The 20,000-nt window shown below is 38.7% G+C and overlaps 1 protein-coding gene across 1 annotated transcript in view; it reads right to left on the bottom strand.

The window, feature by feature from the left end:
- sh3bp5a (SH3-domain binding protein 5a (BTK-associated)) overlaps positions 1-20,000 on the bottom strand; it is a 23,964-nt gene that overhangs the window by 1,929 nt on the left and 2,035 nt on the right. The window contains exons 2-6 of the mRNA XM_026930166.3: positions 19,702-19,764; positions 17,294-17,422; positions 2,361-2,525; positions 1,158-1,288; positions 25-67 (exon numbers count right to left, since the gene is read on the bottom strand). Of these exons, the coding sequence (XP_026785967.2) occupies positions 25-67; positions 1,158-1,288; positions 2,361-2,525; positions 17,294-17,422; positions 19,702-19,764 (531 nt within the window). The remainder of the gene's footprint in view (positions 1-24; positions 68-1,157; positions 1,289-2,360; positions 2,526-17,293; positions 17,423-19,701; positions 19,765-20,000) is intronic.

Consider the following 20,000-nt stretch of genomic DNA (forward strand, 5'->3'; position numbering starts at 1 on the left):
AAATGAAAATGAAAATGGACCTACCTCAAGCTGTAGATAATATTTGGACTTCAATTCAAAATATGGCCTGTAGGGAAGAGAGAGAAAGAAATTTGAGTCAGGAACTGCAGATACTGTACAGCGGTTGCCATGGCAACAGCAAAGCTCAGCGAGAATAACACTCGAACATTCTTGAGCTCTGAAAGCGAGTGAGAGACGGCACATCTGGAGCACATCAGCCTGCACGCACCAGCACAGGCACAGAAACAGAAACAAAGAGAGGCCCCGGGTTGGGACGAGGAGGAAAATGTTCACTACACAACCACCGCCAAGGGCACAGCTAGTGAGCCGCCTCTTATTCCTGCTTTCTAAGCAGAGAACAGAGTTTGGATTGCAGCTCATAACCACTTTCCAAATTTCTGTAAACCTTTATCAAGATTTAAAAGGAGTAAATTCGCAAATGTAGGAAACATTTAACAAACTCCAGCGTCTATGCTATTTAACTTCCTGTACTTTGTCTACATCATCTTCTTCAAGTGATTTTATGTTATATAAACACACAATGTTTTATGTCCTTTGTGTCATATTACGCCCAGTTGTAGCCAAAAAAAAAACAGAATCTAAGAGAATGAATAAAATACACGTGGATTAATAAAGTAAAAAAAAATGAGAATCCATAGAAATAAATATTCTCAGGTATAAATAAATGCAAAAATAAATAAATAAATAAATAAATAAATAATGAGGAAGATCAAATCAGAAATAAATATGCAAAAACATAAAATAAATAATGAAATAACAAATAATAATGTATTATAGTGTTACAGCACATAATAAATAATACATTGAAATAATAATGTAATAATAATAATATATTATATATAATACTGATGTATAATATTGTGACTGAAAAAAGTATAATATTTATATATAAATATTGAATATTAATAATCTATTAAGTCAAGTCTATTAAGTTATTCATTCTTTTATTCATTTTGAATATTATTAGATCTGGTCCTCCACATTTTACAAGATGAAAGAGTCATAAAAGCACTTTATTTATGTTAAGCAATTCAGTGTGCTAAAATAGATCATTTATGTCATTTCTGAGAAATGCCTTTGTTCTACCACTTTTCTGTGTTGCACTCGAGGGTGTTAAGTGCAGCTGATTTACTAACCGTGACTTGTTGATGGGACGTTTGAGTTTCTTCTCCAGTTGTCTCATGTGGCTGATGGCTGCGTTGTATTTGGCCGCTGTCTCTCTGTGCTCCAGTTCACTGTGTGTCCTGCTCTGCTCCGCCTCCATCACCTGCAGCAGCCGAGCACAGCGCAAACCATTTATTAATAACCTTCATGTTCCTCTTTTCTCAACACACGTGGTCTGGTCATTTTAATATACAACAAGCAAGTGTGCTGCAAACTTCAGCCATTGAACACGTACTGAAAGTGCATCCAGCTGTTTCACAGGAAGTATTAGGTATAATAATGTAGTAAAGGTTTGGAAATGTTCTGCCCGTGTCAGTGGAACAGTACTAAGATGGAGTGATGTCGCACTCGCGTCCTGGGCCTAATGACTTGCAGCTTGACTAATCTGTGACTCATTTTGTATTTTACTTGTTGCTAAGGGACTTTGCACTCAAGTGGAACAGATGACATAGAATCCACATGGATGCTGCTGAGTTCATCACAAAGTATGAATTTGTGGGTAAGTAACCTGACTACAATTGTGGTAATACAATCAAATTCCAGAAGTATTGGCACCCTTCAAGAGAATAAGCAAAAAATAATTATATGAAATAAATATTACACACGGTTCAGATTTTCCATTCAAACTACTGACCTTTCCTCTAACAAAAATATTGTCATAATAACTTCATTTTCAAATAATAGTATTTTTACTATTACCCTAAAAATGTGACAAAGGTATTGACAACCTCACAGAATATTTACAAATTAATACCCAATTATTATCCTTGAAAAAAATGTTTTTTATTGCTCTGTCTTCAGAAAACTGTTGCCTTTGACTAATTAAAGGTTGCACGCATATGACAAAAAAAAACCTCACCGAAAAACATGGTTGTTGACCGGCACAAATCAGGTAACAGACGAGCACATAAAACATAATATTAATCATACTCAGCAGCATAAAAGAGGAAATGAGTACACATAAATATACTGTCCACAATGAGGAAGATGGTGAAGGAAGCAAAGAAACATCATAGTTTCAGTGTTGCACAGTTTGGTCGGTTCCTGAAGTTGTTCAGTTAGAGTGCCAAAAATTCTGGAGTTGGGTGCCAAAAACTCTGAAATGATTTTTGTGCCAGTTACAGTGGTATGAGTGAGATATCTAACTGTAGTCTCTGTGGTGTGTCCTGTCTCACCCTCTGGGTGGCGTGGTTGAGCATCTCCTGCCAGGCCGAGTCAAACTGCCGGCTGTCTTCCTCCAGAAGTCTCTCCTCTGCCAGAGCGATGGTTTCTTTTGCTGCTCGCAGGATCTCTATGGCTCGCTGGAACTCCTGTGTGGCTCTCTGAGCTTCCACCTGAGCCTGCGGGAGGTACAAAAAAATCAATGTCAAGAAAATTCTCAGAGCTGGTGTTTAAACATGCCCACTTCTCAAAACAAAGCCCTTATCTCCAGCTTAACGTGCAAAGGAATGAGGTTGGAATTTCCTTTTTCCTTGCATCCCCCACGTATCCTGCTTAAAGCATATGTATTCTATGTAGAGTACCTGTGTTAATGCAAAAATTAGTCCAAGTGGCTCCCTGCTGTGAAACAAGCTGCTTCTGCTCTGTGTGTCTCTCGTGAATTATTCTCATGAATTATTATTATAGTCATATCATCTGCTAAAGAATTCATAAGGATAACAGACTTTTTTCATAAAAAAGCTTTCCTGCTCAAAGCCTGAGACTGATCCAGCGCTCCGCTCAGAGAGATATGACACAGCTTTGCTGACAATACTTCCTCCAAGCCATGGAACAAGAGGTCGGATTAACTTAAACCCCACACCTCGTTCCTCACTACATCAAAAAAATCACAAATCCAAATAATACATGAGATGCCTTTCAAAAGCCCATATCAGCTCATTACCATTACAAAGGACACTGCACACTCTCTCCTTTTAGAAGTGCCTCTGACAGCTTCTCTACATCAAACACAGCTTCAGGGAGGAATCACTGATTTGGGTAGCAGGGGTTTGACTTTTCCTGTCCTGCACTTCTTCTGACAGGGTTCATGCAGCTTTCCAAAGATGAACCTCAAGCATTTGTCCAGTTCTTACATGGAAGATAATCAGACTTGTTCCAGTGTAAAACAAATCAGCATTTAAGCTCAATAAAGGTCACATGAAAAAACTGTGTTCTAATATTACATCCAGTTCAATCACCAACTCAAATGTCTCAAATGCTTTTCTAAAGGAAGTGATGACGCTTCACAGATTTTGGCCTGTTTTCCACCACTGGCATTGTGAAAAGCTCTGGGGAAGAAGCAACCAGTTCACAATTCACCCACTGAAGAAATGTAAGCTCCTATTCATTGACATAGGAGACTCTTTCAACAAAGTGACCCAGAGATGATGTAGGGACGTAAAGCCATGATGGGTTCAAGTGGGTTACACACAATGACACACACACAATACTGTACAGTTGCGCTTTGTTCACTCAGGCTAAATGCCTCCAGCAGAGGCGTTATCAAATAATTGTGACCTTCAATCCTGTAGAACAATACACACTACAAGATTATTTCCCGTAGCTGCAGTTTGCCTTGAAATGGAAACAGAGCCCGGGGTTGCCAGGTCCACGTGATAAAAAACAGTCCTATGTTCAATAATTCATTGCATGCCGTTTTCTAAGCTCTACCGTTCCTAAAATAGTTTCCTACAATTATCTATACCATCTTAAATTAATAGTAGTTTATGAAAATGAGTAAACCAATTCACTGAGGCACAAGGACATTCATACAGGAAAACATGCTTGTGTTTCTTTCCTGTTTAGTTACAATACCATTCTACTCATACACCACTTTACCTGTTAATGCACTTTATTATAATCACATACAGCACACATACACAATTAATACACTCCAGCTTATCTATTTGGCTAGATAAATATAAATAATCTGATTTATGAAAACCGTCTGTCCCATGTCAAGTAGTCAAGCTCCACGACAAAACTGCAGACCTGGCAACCCTTGCAGGGACCACAGTCAGACTCCGTTTTTGTCCTGTGTCTGTGTGTGTGTGTGTGTGTGTGAAGCCGCGATTGCTGAAACACTAACCCTGAATCTTTCTGAATGACAGACATGCAACACATGTAATACTGTAATACACATCTGCTGTTATGTAACACACAGGCTCTACCTGTCAGGCCCAAAGCCAAACACCACTCGCTTAAACTCCCAGACATGATCAGCTGCCATTTTAACATGCTTAAGTAATACCCAGGGATTATCCTGGCAGTTTAAAATCACCAAACCTGCACCAGTGATTAGCCTGAAAAGATTTTTTTTCCCTGTCATCTATGCCAGCAGACCACCAAGAACTGACCTTAAACAACTGAGTAAAATAAATGACGTGTTTACCCAGCGGTCTCGGTAAACACCATTAACATGAGTGAATTATGCCAAGAGTGGCCTGCTCTTGACATGTCCAAGGTTAAGACCTAACAAACACAGTTAAGGAAGAGCTTGAGAAAGTCTATCCTATATGTACAAATGCTGAGTTCACATCATACTGGAATCACGTAATTACCAACTCTGCCTGGGAAAAAACATTCACGCTGACCTCTGAGTCAAACGCTCACATTGACTAACAAGTTGCAGTTTTCTGAGCTTTCAGCCAGAGGTAAAGTTGTAACTTTCTTTCTTTTTTTTTCAACCATGAAAGTCTTCTCTGTTTCATTTTGTCCAGAAATTGCATTTTGTGTCTTATTAGCTATTAACTTATTAAACTAACTTCAGGAAAGAGAAAAAAAGAGGCTGGTTAGGGAACAACTGTTTATAGCTGCTATAATGTAAGTGATAATAGGATGTAACATTAAATGCAACTATGAGTGGATAAAAAGCATGTGTCATTCTTAATTAATTAAAAATGTAATCATTGGCAAATTGCTGTATTATAAGAGGAATAAAACACTTTTGGTAACAGTGAATCTGCTTTGCTTTGGGCCGCATCACCCCACCACGTCACTGATCATTTCTCTATAACAGCACGCCCTATCGTATTTTACTCCTAACTTGCTATTTGCTGATAATGTGCACCACTCACTGTAATGCACAAACACTTTCAAGTTGAAATAATCCTGAGTATTCCCACATGACCTGATAACGCCTCACTCCTCCTGTCCCTCCTCTCACTGATGCCTGTTTCATGTTGAGTAAAGTGCAGTGCCTGGTCCTTCACATGCTCTCATTCTGCTGAGTACATGACCTCCTACTGAACTGGGGCCTCATTTGTTTTTTCTTTAAAAAATCTTTTTTGCATAGAGTGAAAGTCTGCATGTGAGCAAAAAACAGGAAATGGCATGCATACAAAAATAATCTAATTTGTAAAACCTCATCCTACACACATTTCCTATTATAAATTCCAAGTAGCATGAAATCAATTCTGGATAATTGAATTATTCTTAACACACCCATTTTTGTTTATTTTTTTGTTTATAAGCAGGTAAATAGAGTCACAAATTTCAATATATCTTGTAGGAACAGGTCATACAACCAAATATGTAAAATGGAAACGAGGAATATTTCAGAATTTAATATTCGAATGTACTGCTATATGGTAAAAGAAATAAGTTTCCATGCAGAGTATCCTGTAATCAGATTTATCAGAGCCAAATCACAAATCAGCTGCATATAAAAGAAAAAAATCTACCCTGAAAGACTTCCATATCAATATTTGTAATCAAAATGTGATCTTCAATTGTGCAAAAGATTATTTTATGATTATATCTTTGGTTTAAACTTTGACATTGGTCTATCTGCACATTGCTTAAAAGTTCCCTACATTACCCACAGTGCCGTTCGAATACCTGCTGATAGTTCCTTTTAATGTTGCCCTGTTCACTTTAATGTGTAAGAAATCTTAACATCACATATGGTTGATGTTTTATAAGGCTGGTGACAGAGATGTCAGACCAGTCAGTCAATTTCCAGCAGCAAAACATACCAGTGCCTGGGACTGTGTTATTACATTTATTACATAACATATTTCTAAGAGGAGAATCTGTGCCCTCCAGACAAAGAAATCAGCTCATTAACCCGTCATCAGGAAGCATGAATTCTTAGCTGTCTTTAAAAAGAAATTCCTTCTTTAATACATTCACTGTCAGACTTTCTGCAACTATTTTTACAGCCTGAAGCAGTTATGACTTTAGTGGAAAATGCTTCACACATATTGACAAAGAACTACACCATAGTGTTGATTAACTCTGACTGGACTTGGAGAGCTTAACTGGAGATTTCATTAAAAAGTTTAAAGTATTCAAAACGCACACACCAGTAAAAGTGTCAAAAAACATGGTCCAGAGTGCAAGAGTGGACAAATCAGTAGAAGCAGATTTCATGTCTGTTAGTTTTTTTATTGAAAGTTTCCTGGCAGATGAGGAGGTTCAACAAGGTTCAACCAGAAGTAGAGAGGAAAAACCCTACACATTATTAACGTTTGCAGAATGCTTCACAGTGGTGTGATGCACCTCAATGCTGTAACTATAGCATGCTATTCATCCATATCCCTGAATCAGGAACATGTACGTACAGTATGTGAAGCACTGACAAAACCGAGCAAAATAAAACACAGAGCAAAGCAAACATATAATTCTCCTGCTATAAATAACACTCACATACCGTACTGAGAGAAAATAAGGCACTAGCCTTAACTAGCTAACTAGTTCCCTATACATTATTATAGTATGTTAGCTATCACTTTTTAGCCTAGTCTGTTAGATTTCCAGGCAACCAAAACATTAGACTGGGCAGAACATTTTAGTTTTTACTTGCTTGGTAGACTCACTAATGAATTGATGATTTGTCCACGTCTGAGAGCATGAGTGACCATACGCATAGACCCCGATCTGTTAGAAAACAGGCTTTTGTAATAAAAAAAAACTAAAGAACTCAATCTTTTGTATTTTTGCTCTACATGGCAGGACTATAGAAGATTCTCTAACGCCCTGCAGGCTTTGACTTATTTAAAGTGGGAAAAAAAAACATTAAAGGCAGATATACAGTATATTTCATAAGGAATCCTGGTTCTGCACTGAGACGCTAAATTAATCAATACGCTGCAATGTCTAAGAGGAGGACCACCAAGGCACTTCCCAACATTTGACCTACTTCCTAGTCCTTGACCCACTTCTGTACTGCTGCCAGCCTGTTTAATATGAGTTCATTCACCTCGTATGTAAAGAGGAAGTGGACCATTGGCTGCTCTTAAAGACAGTCAGCTTCATGCCACATAATTAGTCACTACCTAAACAGTGTGAATGTGGAATCACTTCATCTCTGACATGACATCCGTTGTGGAACAGGCAGTCATTCAGAACGTGCACGTCCCATGTCCCTTAACATGTCAGTAGAGTCATGTGATAAACTGAGGACATGCCATTCCAAAAACCATAATCGCATCTAAAAGAGACAATTGCAGCCAATCTTCCACCCTGCATAGTCTGAGGGGCCTGAATAGGTTATGAGCAGGGTGGGAGAACACACTACACACTAATTACTCACCATACTTCACTGCATCATTAAAAAGAAACCTCCAGATTCTGAGAAAACTCACACAGCAGACCACATTTAACTGACGTTTTCAGGAAGCGGCATCATTTCTAAAACACTGAAGCGCGTAGCTGAGGAGATGGTGACGCTGACATTGACATTCCCCTCACAAACGCTGAGCCCTGAATGTGCTGAGAGGGAAATGATGTCATTTTAAATCATTAGATTTCTTATATAAATACAAATTACAAATACTTTTATTATCAGCATACAAGTGTAATGAGATTCAGTGTGCAGTTCCTCATCAAGCCAGTACATATTATAAGCAGAAAATAATATATATAATATAAGTATCTTTTGTCCAAATGTATTTTGTGCAATATGCAAGGGTGACAGAGTAGTGCAACTGAAAGAGTGTAGTAATATCAGCATGGCATGCTGCAATCAGGTCAGTATAAATGGACTGAGCAGCAGTGTCAGGGAGTATTTAAGTAACCTAGTCACCGAGCATGAATAAGTGTGTGAGTACGTATGTGTGTGGGAATAGATGTCCACTTCAGCAGCGTGAGTGTTGAGAAGGTGTGTGGAAATAAAGCAAAAACACTTCCTATTCTTGCAAAACTAAGCAACTAATAGGCATTACCGAAAAAGCCAATGAATATAGAGTATACAGTTACCGTAAATTATTATACCTGTAAAATAGCCCAGAACATGATCATTTAATCTGGTGCAACAGATTGTCAGGAGATGGCAAGTTTGAACCCCTACGATGCCACTGCTATCTGTGGCCAGGAGTCCAAGAGAGTTGGCGGTGCTTTCTGGCTTGAAGGGATGGCATTGCTCTCTTCTGTCAATCACAGCCACAATAAACAACTGTGAGCATCTGCGAGCTTAGGCATGTGGAAGAGGGTAGACAGCGCTTTCCTCAGAGTGTGTTCAGCTGTCCTGTGTTCAAAAAAGATCCAGTGACTAGCTTCACATGTTTCACATGAGCCTTCGCCATCCCTGGTTTGTAGCGGTCATGTGATCATTAAATGTGGATTAAATGTGGGTGGATCAGACAATAAAAATAAGATGAAGTAAGTGGCAGCAATGAGAAAAAAAAGTGTGTGTGTGTGTGTGTGTGTGTGTTTGCGGGTGAGAATGTGTGTGCACGCCTTTGTCTTCCCCTTGCTTGCTTGTCTGTATGCACAGCTGGCCACCAGCAGGAAACAGGCAAGGCCGACCTGGGCTGGGTCCAAACTGCGCTGTGTTTTAGAAACAAATCAGTCCTCTTTAGGAAATGTGTCACACTTTTAAATGCTGTTCAACAACAACAACGAAAAAAAAAAACTATGGGTTATTTATTATTGGCCTGACCAGACCTTCTCATGTGCATCTATCATACAAGGTCATATGGCATGAGATCCTGAACGGATGTGGCATCACTGGCACCTAATTTACTGCCCAGCAGCAAAAGAACGTCAGTTTCCGCTATGGATCTGTGTGTGTGTGTGTGTGTGTGTGTGTGCGTGACAGAGTTAAATAAAGACATACAGGATCCCAGTCTGCAAGAGAGAGGAGAGAGGATGAATGATTCTTTTCATCACTCTCGTTCTGCGCATTTGGTGGCCGCTTATCAGACCGCATATATGAATGTGATTCATCTAAATGCAATCGGAACACTACTCTGAGATGACTAAGCATGAGTAAACCACATCAGGTCAGTGGAAATTCGAAAGAAATGTACATTTCCCACACTCACCTATTTCTCCTTCCTATTTCCCTGCAGATATGTATCTTTCTACTTACAGTACGTATGTGCATATCTACCAAAACATCTATCTAATTATTGTAAACTGAACGTACAAACTGACTCACTGTAGCTCATTCACTTGCAATTTGGGACGCGGATCTTTCTCAGTCTACTGCACTGACACTGATGCTGATGCTGAAAGGGGATTAAACACTGTTCACTTTATGAGACACTTTCACCTTGGTGCACTCTGCAGGCGTCCAGTCAGAGACTGGAGTTCATCTTCTCCATGCACATGTGTAGTATTCATCGTTATTTATGAAACAGTGCATAATCATTGACATGGTGAAGCTTTCTGTAAGGAGATGTTTATATAACAGTTATAACAGTTATGGAAGGAGTCTCCAGTGTCAGCCAGTTGTATGGGGCAGTAAGTTTTCTACCATGGGAAAGTGTTCAGGACTTTCTGGTTCCTTGGTGACATGACAAGCTCTTATTAACTTTAAGAGAGAGAAAAAGAGAGGCTGCTGAAGGAAGGACCGTTTATAGCTGCTATAACCTAAGTCGTAATGGGAACTAACTTGTCTGACAGATGTTCTGCATGTATAAATGGTTAATAAGTATGATGCATCATTCATTAATACATTTAAAATTGTAATCATTGACAAATCGCTGTGCTGTAAGTGGAATAAACTTCACTTTGGGATGTGCTGTTGTAGGAAAATAATACATTTTGGAAGGAGAACAGCACAAAATGGGGCATAGAGTTACATCACACCACTCTGCTGTGGATAATTTTACTATAACATCACAGCCTGTCATGTTTTATTCTTTTAATCAATTATGATTTATTCCAGCTTTTCAAGTTCATTTATGGAGGAAATCTTTCTTCTTGTTTCAGTGTATGTATGATCTATATGATTAACTGAAGGCCCTGATTGAGCACAAGAGATGTTCAACTGCAGCCAGTGAGAGGAAGAAAACAAACAGCAGGGCCACAGGTAACCCTATGCACGATCTATATTTGAATCTGTCCAAGGGACAGTTAATGTCAGTCCAGACAGACTGTGGTGTAACCGAACAGTGGACTGTGATTGGCTGAACAGGGGGAGGTATTGTTCAAGCCCCTTCCTATGAGTGACAGCTGCCCGTGTCCAGAGCCACCTGTCCACCTGACACTGCTGAGTAAGTGTGGACTCTACAGAGAGAGACTGACAGGTGTTTAGAGGACTTAAGGACTCAACAGAGGTCAGTCACATGGACACACACACACGCACACACACACGTGTATGGACTAGGTGGCTTTCTCACGCTTGAGATACATGCAGGCCTTATTTTACTAAAGGACTATGTGTGTAAAAAAAAAACCCGTGCAAGCAGATTCACTAATACAATTTATGGAGGATTGTCTCTTTCACATGAGCAAAATAACACCTGTTGTACTTTTTCTATGTTTGCTTTAATTAGTGTGCACCTGTGGGCATTTCTACCTTAAGGTAGGAGTGGTGTATATGCAATTAATTAATTTCACAACCAGAGTCCAATTTACTGTAGTCTAAAAGTCACTTTAGAAACAGCAATTGCATGTGCAAATTAGTACTACCAAAGGGCAGGTACTAATTTTTTGGATGCCTGTTTTTGCCCGTTGAAAACAAAATAAATACAGTTCTAAAATACATATCTTAATAATAAGAAAAAAATCCTTAGTAAAATAATCCAAATGATGCTAATATTATCATAATAATAGTATGAAATTGGTTCCATACTAAACATTTACCTTCGATCTCAACAGCATTTATCAACAACAGAGTTTCTGAAAGCATTTTCATTCACAAATAATGCACACTCATGTCTACACTCTTTTATTATAGGTTCACATGGCATTTTAGACAGTTTCTGATGCTGCCTTTAATCTGCATTTTGAGTTTCTGTTTCAGTTTTACTCCTCTGAAAGTCTCTTTGTGACTATCAAGGGCAAATAGCACACGCAAATCAATTTAAGATTCATTTAAATATTGTTACCTCATGCATCTATTCCTTGTGAACCACCTGCAACACACTCACACACTGCACACACAGTTCATGAAGTTAGCTGTTTGGGATTTTAGTAAAGCGGGAACAGTGCGCTCCCATGCACACAATCATTACAGATATTCTTAATTGTGTAGGAAGACAATTTTTAAAAACAGTTTGTACATTTTCATACCTACAAGAACATTACATTCTACCAAATTCTCTGATTGATAACGGCACAATGTCACTGCTTTTTACATGTTAGTTTAGTAAAGAAGTCCAAATCCTGAATCCAAAATGGCTCTCTGTCCCTTTATCACGGATTGTCAAATGGCAGCATGCAGTTTGGATGCAAAGTAAGTATTTTGGCCGACCAAGTGATCGAAAAATAGTGTAGTTTAGCCGAGAAACTTAAAAAACGACCATAGTTCAGCAACTAAACATGAATCAGCTCGGTTTCTGTAGCAGACCCTCTGTTGTGGTTTGTCCACGTGCATTTATAGCAACAGTTTAACTGAAGACATCATCTGACCAGAGACAAGCTACATGGTGACAGAGACATTAGCTCAGAAAGGGGAGAGTTTTTACACACTTTTAAAAGATTTTTTATATAATTTGTCCTCTCTGGGCTGATTAGCAAACTTATAGTGCCAATGTTTAAAGACAAATGGACAGAGAAATGGGTGTTCTCCCCAAGTCAGATTCCAATCAGATGTTTCATCTGTTCAGAGTCCATGTCTTACTGTCTTATTTATAGACATAAACTAATCATTAACGGTTAAGCATTAAAATGTAACTGCTAGCACCATTCAGCCATGTTAGCTGCTTATCTGGACTTTTATAAGCAAGGAATTTCATGTAACCTTTACAAATTTTAGTTGAATATCCCTGTCCTATAAACTATATGAGACTTTACACCTTTACACTGCACCACATATACAATAACGTTCAATTTTTGACCTGCTTCTGATCTACAAATATAATTTAAATGTAGAAATGCTACATTTATAGACATGATGTGATTATGACAGCTAGTGTTGGTCAGAATACTGTAATTTGTAAAGCACACTAATTCACACTCTACACCACCTAATTACTAATGTTGCCTGTGTGTGTTTGACAGCTCCTGATGCAGCTGAATAACACTGGTTGGTCAGCAGTTGCTGGCAAAACACTCCTTCAGCCTTCATCAGCATGACAGAGCTACTGGAGCTGTTTTTCCCACAGGCGCCTCTATCCTTTCTGGATGCTCTCAGCTTTTTCACAGAGAAAACGACACCACACGTGGCAACTAAAGTCACAATCAGGTATCCGAGAGAAAGGTTTTAAAAATATGCAAGTGTTTTTTTTAACCTAATATCTATCTATAGCAGCTGTAGCATGTGATTACTGCAAACACACATGTCGACACATTTCACTGCACTGAAAAAAAGAACTGAAAACTGTTGACTCAAAATATTAATAATGGAAGATACTATAAGAAACTGCAAATGCTGGACCATAACAATAAAGATCTTAGGATGTGTATCTAACTTTCTAACACTGGTAAAATTCAGTAAAAGGTAATACAGGTTAATTACACTTTTCTTGTGGTATCCATGAGCTATATCGATGACACAAACCGAAAATTCTTCCCTCTAAAAGAGTGGTCTCATTTTAGAAAGAACAGATTTTTTGAAATACCAGTTGGACTGAAATATTCACAACATCAGCCTACAAAAATACGTCTTGTACATAACAACTACTCTTAGACTTAATGATACTATAACTGAGCTTGGAGTAAACAGTTTTCACATTTTTTTTGTCCTAGTACAGTGAAAACATGGTGACATTCTTGTCTGTGGTAATAGAGATGAACAAATACTGTTTAAAAAACAGTATTTCTTGAATGTTCTTGTTTTTCACCAGTGTCTAAAAAAAACAAGATTGCTCTTTTTGGCTCCAGACAATGAGTTGCCTTGTTTTTTTTTAGTAAATTCAACTAATTCGGTTTTGCAGGCAGACTTCATTTTCAGAATAAATTTGTGTGTCTGTGTGTGTGAGAGAGTGAGAGAGAGAGAGAGAGATTGGGATGTGGGCTGACGTCTGAGAAGCCCCTTTATCAGTCACCCCTGCAGGGTCTGACACTGACAGATTACAGCGCTTTACCTCTGCCTTAACCCACATACATGCAGCAGCACGTCTGCATCGCCTCGACTTATACTATATGCATCTATAGCATAATTCAGACGTTTCATACCGATGCTATTTGGTGTTGCATTAATGACTGAGCTACTAATTCCCTATCTATCCACCAGTACCATTCAGTTCTTCCATAGCTTGAGTGTTACCAAACAAGTCTTAGGATGACAAAAGAAAACATCCCCAGAGAGGATTGCAGCTGACTCTAAGAGGCAAGAGAACATTTCATTATGCACATTCACCAGTGAGAGGTTTCGAGGATAAATTAGCATTTGGAGACTAATTACTAATTTGTAATCTCAAGATGGAAGTATTCACTATTTGGAGCCTGAAACCCGCAATCAGAAGCAATCCTGTGACACCGCATGACAGCCACACTAATTAACACCAGCATCTTTCTATATATAGCACAGCCAGCACGCACGCGCAAACACACACACGCGTTTGTCTTACTATCCTTGTGAGGACCTTCCATTGACATAATAATTAATGCTGTGCCTACACCTTGAATCCAACCCTAGCGTTAACTTCTGTAAATCAATGCCGAATGTCTTCACAAGGTCACAACTGTCATATATTCCTATCCTTCTATAAGACATAAAAACATGCCCACACATGCACACACACATATACATATACACAGTAACACTAGGGCAGGGACTGTTATTTTCTTCTTCTTCTTTTTTTCCAGAATGACTCTCTGCCTAAGCCAGAGCAAAGCTGCTGTGCTGCAGAGAATCACTTTCATCCTGGGGAGCCTGCAGCACTGTTCTTCATATTTTCAATTCAAAATGCTGTAAATCTCCTTATATTTGCTCACTAACAAGACTCATTTTTTACTGCCGCTCTGTCCTCTTTAAAGCTCCAGGGTTCCAAGTATGATCCTGAGCTCGGGTTACTGTCTATGTGGAGTTTCACATGTTCTCCTCATGTTCTTCTCCTGCCGGTTTCCTCCTATCTCTCAAAAACATGTCGGTAGGTGGATTGGCTATGCTAATTTGCCCCTAGGTGTGAATAAATGTGTGCATGGTGCCTGGTGATGGACTGGTGTCCTATCCAGGGTGTATTCCTGCCTCTCGCCCTCTGCTCCTGTGATAGGCTCCACTTCCTATAGGTTTACATCTAAAAACGTGCACTAGAGGTTGAGGAAAAGCAGCCTATTTCTGTTTGCTAACAAATGAATCAGACTGCACACAGCAGTTTTTCCCTCCTGAGGGGCCGAGTGCAGCTGCTATGTTAAGCGGGGGGGAAAAGAGCGGAGGGAAGACAGTAAAGGGGATAGGGAGGGTGTCTGAGAAAGTAAAGTGAAAGTAGAGCACAGCTTTTGCTTAAAGTGCCGTCTCAAGCAACAACCTCCAACTTTATAAATGTGGATGCACCAATCAAAATGTTTTCCTTCTTTTAACCCCTTAACAATATTAGAGTTCAGTGTATCTGAATAAATAATGTTCTTAATTACCAGGCCGACTTTCTGAAAGCTTCTGTGGCTGAGTTATGTGAAACGTCACAGACGTGATGATGGCATGCTTTAAGACAAGTTGTGACTTGTGTTCACGTTTCAACATTCCCCTTGTATACTGTGACGTATGTGTCTAATCCAGTCCAACACTCACCCAGCATTTCAGGCCAGTACACAAATGCAGATCCTCAGAATCAGATTAATTCTAAACTAAGGTTACAAAGAGAATTTCCACATTTTCAAAATCCGAACCACAGATTCTAAATTTGCCTCATCATGAATAATGTTTAGCCAGGAAGTAAATTGGTTGTGAAACATGATGCATGTAACACTTTTGTACATACTGAGTCAAGGAAATTTCAAAATAGGAAGCGTTTGAGATAAGCTTAGTAGGTAATTTTATTATGAAAGAAAGTGACTGGTATAGTTTTCATCCCTAGTCTGAGCTCAGGCTGTGTGTTGTAGACTGTACACTCAGCTCACTACAGTTATTAGAATATTGCTAGTTACAGTTTCATTGTGTATACACATAGGTTATTATTAATTTATTCCTCTAAAACCACAGAAATCTGCCAACGATTATAATTTTTTATTTAGTAAAGAACAATACATCATACTTTTTATCAATTTATAGTTAAATTTAATGTTGCAAAACATTTGCTAAACAAGTTAGGTCCATTTATCACTTACATTATAGCAGCTATAAACAGCCATTCAGTCAAAAATATTGCAACTTGTTACTGAGAACCTGCAAGACGCAACATCCTCTCTCCTTAGAATTTCCTGTAGCAGAAAGATTACAGCTTTACCTCAGATTGTTACAAAGCACTGATACCGAAGACTCCTTACATAACTGTTAAATAAACATCATTGCACCAAGGATGTAAAGTAACAATATGTTTTTAATCTGTTTGTGATTTGCCAATCAGATTCGAGAATTTCACATAATTTTGATATTATATCATCATAGCACCCAGCCCTAGTTCATGACATTCTGGTTTTAGCCTCAGATGCTACAGAAATCTGGCTCACAACCACAATGGTCTGAAGTTGTTGCAGGCAGATCTGTTTTTGTTGCAGCACCATTTGGTACAATGGTCTCCCTGGCACATTATGCACAAACAATGGTCTGCGTGGACATGTATGCAATCAGTCAGATGGCCTCTTTCTGTGAAAGTGGGCAGTTCTTAGCGGCCTTCAGTGAAGAAATATGAAATATGAAAATTAATATAGATATAAAAATTCAACTTTGTAGGTTTTTATACAAATTGACTTACAATAGCTACTCTATAGTGATCTTGTCAAAGAGATTCTCTATTAATAGTTTGACTAGTTAGCATTTTTCCCTGACATTATACAGCCTCTCACTTCCATGAAAAGCCAAGCTGTAACAATGAGTGGAATGACAGCCTTATTGCATAATGCCTCATTTCCAAAATATCCATCATCTACACTCATGTCAGTTATGTAATGTCAGTTCTGACCCTTTGTCCTAGCTCTAGTGAGGAAAACAAACACCAGAGGTGGAAAGTAACAAAGCACCATTACCTTGCTACTGTACATAAGTCTGGTTTTTATGTATCTGTACTTTACTTGGGTTTTTACTTCACCAAAATCTCTACTTTCTACTCACTACATTGTCAAACATCAATACATTTCTTTATAATCATATATATGTAAAGTCATAAGGTGGCTTTTAAGCATCAGAGAGCTTCTAGGAGTCAATCAAAATTCCTAGAACTCTAAACTTTAACAGACGTGACATTGATACCATCACTGTAATCTGCTGCTACGTGCAGTTTGTAGTTATCATCACAGTGTGTACGGTGACAGCTAGCGATTAGCATTCAGCTAGTCTGTATGTTCAGAGTTATTATCATGCTAGCTAACATTTGCGAGATTGAGAATAAAGCTGTTGCTAGTTAGCCTTAGCTAATGTTTTCCCACGTTCCTTGGTAAAAGGAGCTCTAATTTACCATCAGTAAATATCAATGCATAATCTATGGCAGACATATTTTTCTTTTGTGACTCATTCTTGTACTTCTGATTTCATACTTCATGTAACTGTAAGAAATGAGAATTTTTGGTACTTTTCCCACCTCTGCTGAAAACAAGCAGTTCCTGTGTTTAGAAGAAGTATTTATGAGCTGTGACAGAGCATCAGGTTTGTTTGTTTGCAGTCAGGCTCGGAAGGACATGTTTCAGGAAGTGATAGTACCTGTCGAGCCACTCTCCGGGCCTCCCAGTAGGGCTTGGACTCCTCCACGGCTTTGCCGATCTTCTTGACCTGCTCATCTAGCTTTACCGTGGCCTCCACCAGGACAGCACGAAACCTCTGCCTGGAGTCCTGACATACAGAGATACAATTAGACTAACATTCAGTGATTTGGTACACTTAAAGTGATCATCTGTTCAAAAGCTTTTTTACAGCGAACTGGCAATCAAAGGCTTTTGAATACTCTTTATTAACATTTTTGGTTAAACTTCAATAAACGGGCTCAGGTTAAATACTCTAGAATGAAAAAATACATGAACTGAGAAATATTTTATTGGGATAAAATTCAGAAATGGCTGATCTGGATCCCTCGAAGTAGGCACTTGAAGCACACAACATTTGCCTTACAGTTTACACTAACCAAACAAATGCTCCTGCCTTTAATAAAGCACTAATGTACAGTGCAATTACAATCGGAGAGTGGATAATGAAGATAGCTAAAGGGATTTATTGCATTTCCAGAGCAATTTGGATGACATTCGGAAAAAAAAAAGCCTTAGTAGCTTTTTTTTTTTCTTAGCTAAAAAAATAAGAATCCAAATTTACCTGAAGTAAATGACACCAAACTTTAGCTCATATAAGACTTTAGCATCCATTAACTGTAATGTGAGGAAATGCTAACACTGGCGTGAGGCTGGCAGCATTTTCAGGTACCTACAAGCAGCATAAAGGTTTAAACTGAGGTCATGCTTAGCTTAAGCTAATATTGATATACGGAAAAACTTTAGCTTACGTCAACATTAAGATGATGGATAACTTTAGCTTAAGCTAAAGTGAGGGAAAAGAGAGAAGACTTTAGCTCAAGCTAAATTTATTCTAATCTCTTGAGACCCAAGCTAAAATGTTGTGTACCTCCTCACTATTTCTTGGGTCTTAGGTAAAACTTTAGTCTAAGCTAACCTAAGCATGAAGTTGGCACTATTTTCATACACCATCGATATTTTACTTTTATGTAGTAATGTGTACAGTGCTTTTTAAAAGATACAATATTGTGATAATGCAGCAAACTGTGATAAAAGGTTAGGTATTAGGATGAGGTCAAACTTTAGTTTAACCATAAACGATATGAAACTTCATATAAAACATTTGAAACTGTTCCAGCACCTCTATGGCATTTCGATCCACCATCTGCCATTTTTTTTACAATCTGATTTTACTCCATCACCATCCATATGAGGCAGAAGGCAATTAAACTGAGCCTAGAGCCTGCACATACTGTGTATATCCCAGAAACAGCACTCTCCTACATGCCTCATTTATCCCACGCTGCCTGTGTTATATGTTCATGAATGCCTCACTGTGATACACACGGGACTATTATGCCTATTATCTACTCACAGCAATTCAAAGAAATAAAATACTTCAGTAGTCAGGCTTTGTACTTTCCTGAAAACAAGCTGGTTCAGTAATCTTAATTCAGCACTAGTACACAAGTAAGTAATTCCCAGTAAATGCTATAAATTCCCTTCTGATGAAATGATTTTTTGCATAAAATGCAGGGTTATAAATCAGACATGACATGCCACCTATGTCAGTTCACTGGGCTCACTTTTCACTCTCAACTTCACTTTTCTCCAATGTTTTGCAGGCTGCCTCTTTCCTGCTGCCAGGTCATGCCACAAATCTGACTTTAGAGACTCCTACATCCTCTCACATGCTGTCTCTGAGGTCAGAGTTATAGAGGTTTCCTCTGATTTCACTCATCGTTGCTCTCAAAGGACGATTAATGAGCGGCTGTTATTGCGTAATTCTTTCCTCCAGTCCATAAGTACTGAACAGACGCAGGGTTTGGACTGAAGGCCATTTAAAGGAGATGCATAAATTTTAAAAGGGTGTCTCTGTGTGGACTAAACTACTAAACTTTTAACAGATAGCAGAACCATAACCAGACTGAATCTCCCGATCAGCTCGAAGGATATAAACACCTTTTTTTCCCATAAACTTGAACTTGAGTGACGAGATTTCTCCTTTAGTGCCTAATAAAAACACACAAGCCCTTCTACATGCAGTCTTCATTCATCTATATACAGCTTGCAAGGTAATCATTTCTCTAAACAATCAGTTAGAAAGGTAACTCATGTCTCATATTAACTTCTTAAACCCTAATCTACTGCTTTTCCACGGAACTCACTGCTTCCTGAACTGACAGCACACGATACAGGATTTCCAAAACACACAGATAAATGATTTCCTCTGCCAGACAAACCCAGAGAACGCCAGTCATGCGTGAGAAACTGGGGTCAGTTTGAAAAAAGGTCTTCCCTTCTGTCGTTCTTGCAGCAACCATTGGAGAAAAAAACAATAACACAATGACACAAAAGGAACACACTAGAGAAGTAGGCTAGACCTACCTCCAGCTCCGTCTCCCATCGGTTGATGTCATCTGTTGATTGATTCAGTTTCTCCAGCTCTCCCTGTTAATGTGAGAGAAAGAAGGAATGAGAATTAAGGAGTGAGAGGAAAAGTAAGTTGAGTAACATCTGGAAACTATTTGAAATGAATCCAGAGGATACATGATTCCAATGCTCAGCTCAGCCAGGCCCATCTGACCTCAGCAACATACCACTTAACATACTTTTGGAACTGTCTATTTATTTTGTTGAGAAGGGTGGTTACATGGAAAGGAACACATTTCTTAAATAGCAGTATT

This window comes from Pangasianodon hypophthalmus, chromosome 23 (genome assembly GCF_027358585.1).
Source record: "Pangasianodon hypophthalmus isolate fPanHyp1 chromosome 23, fPanHyp1.pri, whole genome shotgun sequence".
Classification (NCBI taxonomy): domain Eukaryota; kingdom Metazoa; phylum Chordata; class Actinopteri; order Siluriformes; family Pangasiidae; genus Pangasianodon; species Pangasianodon hypophthalmus.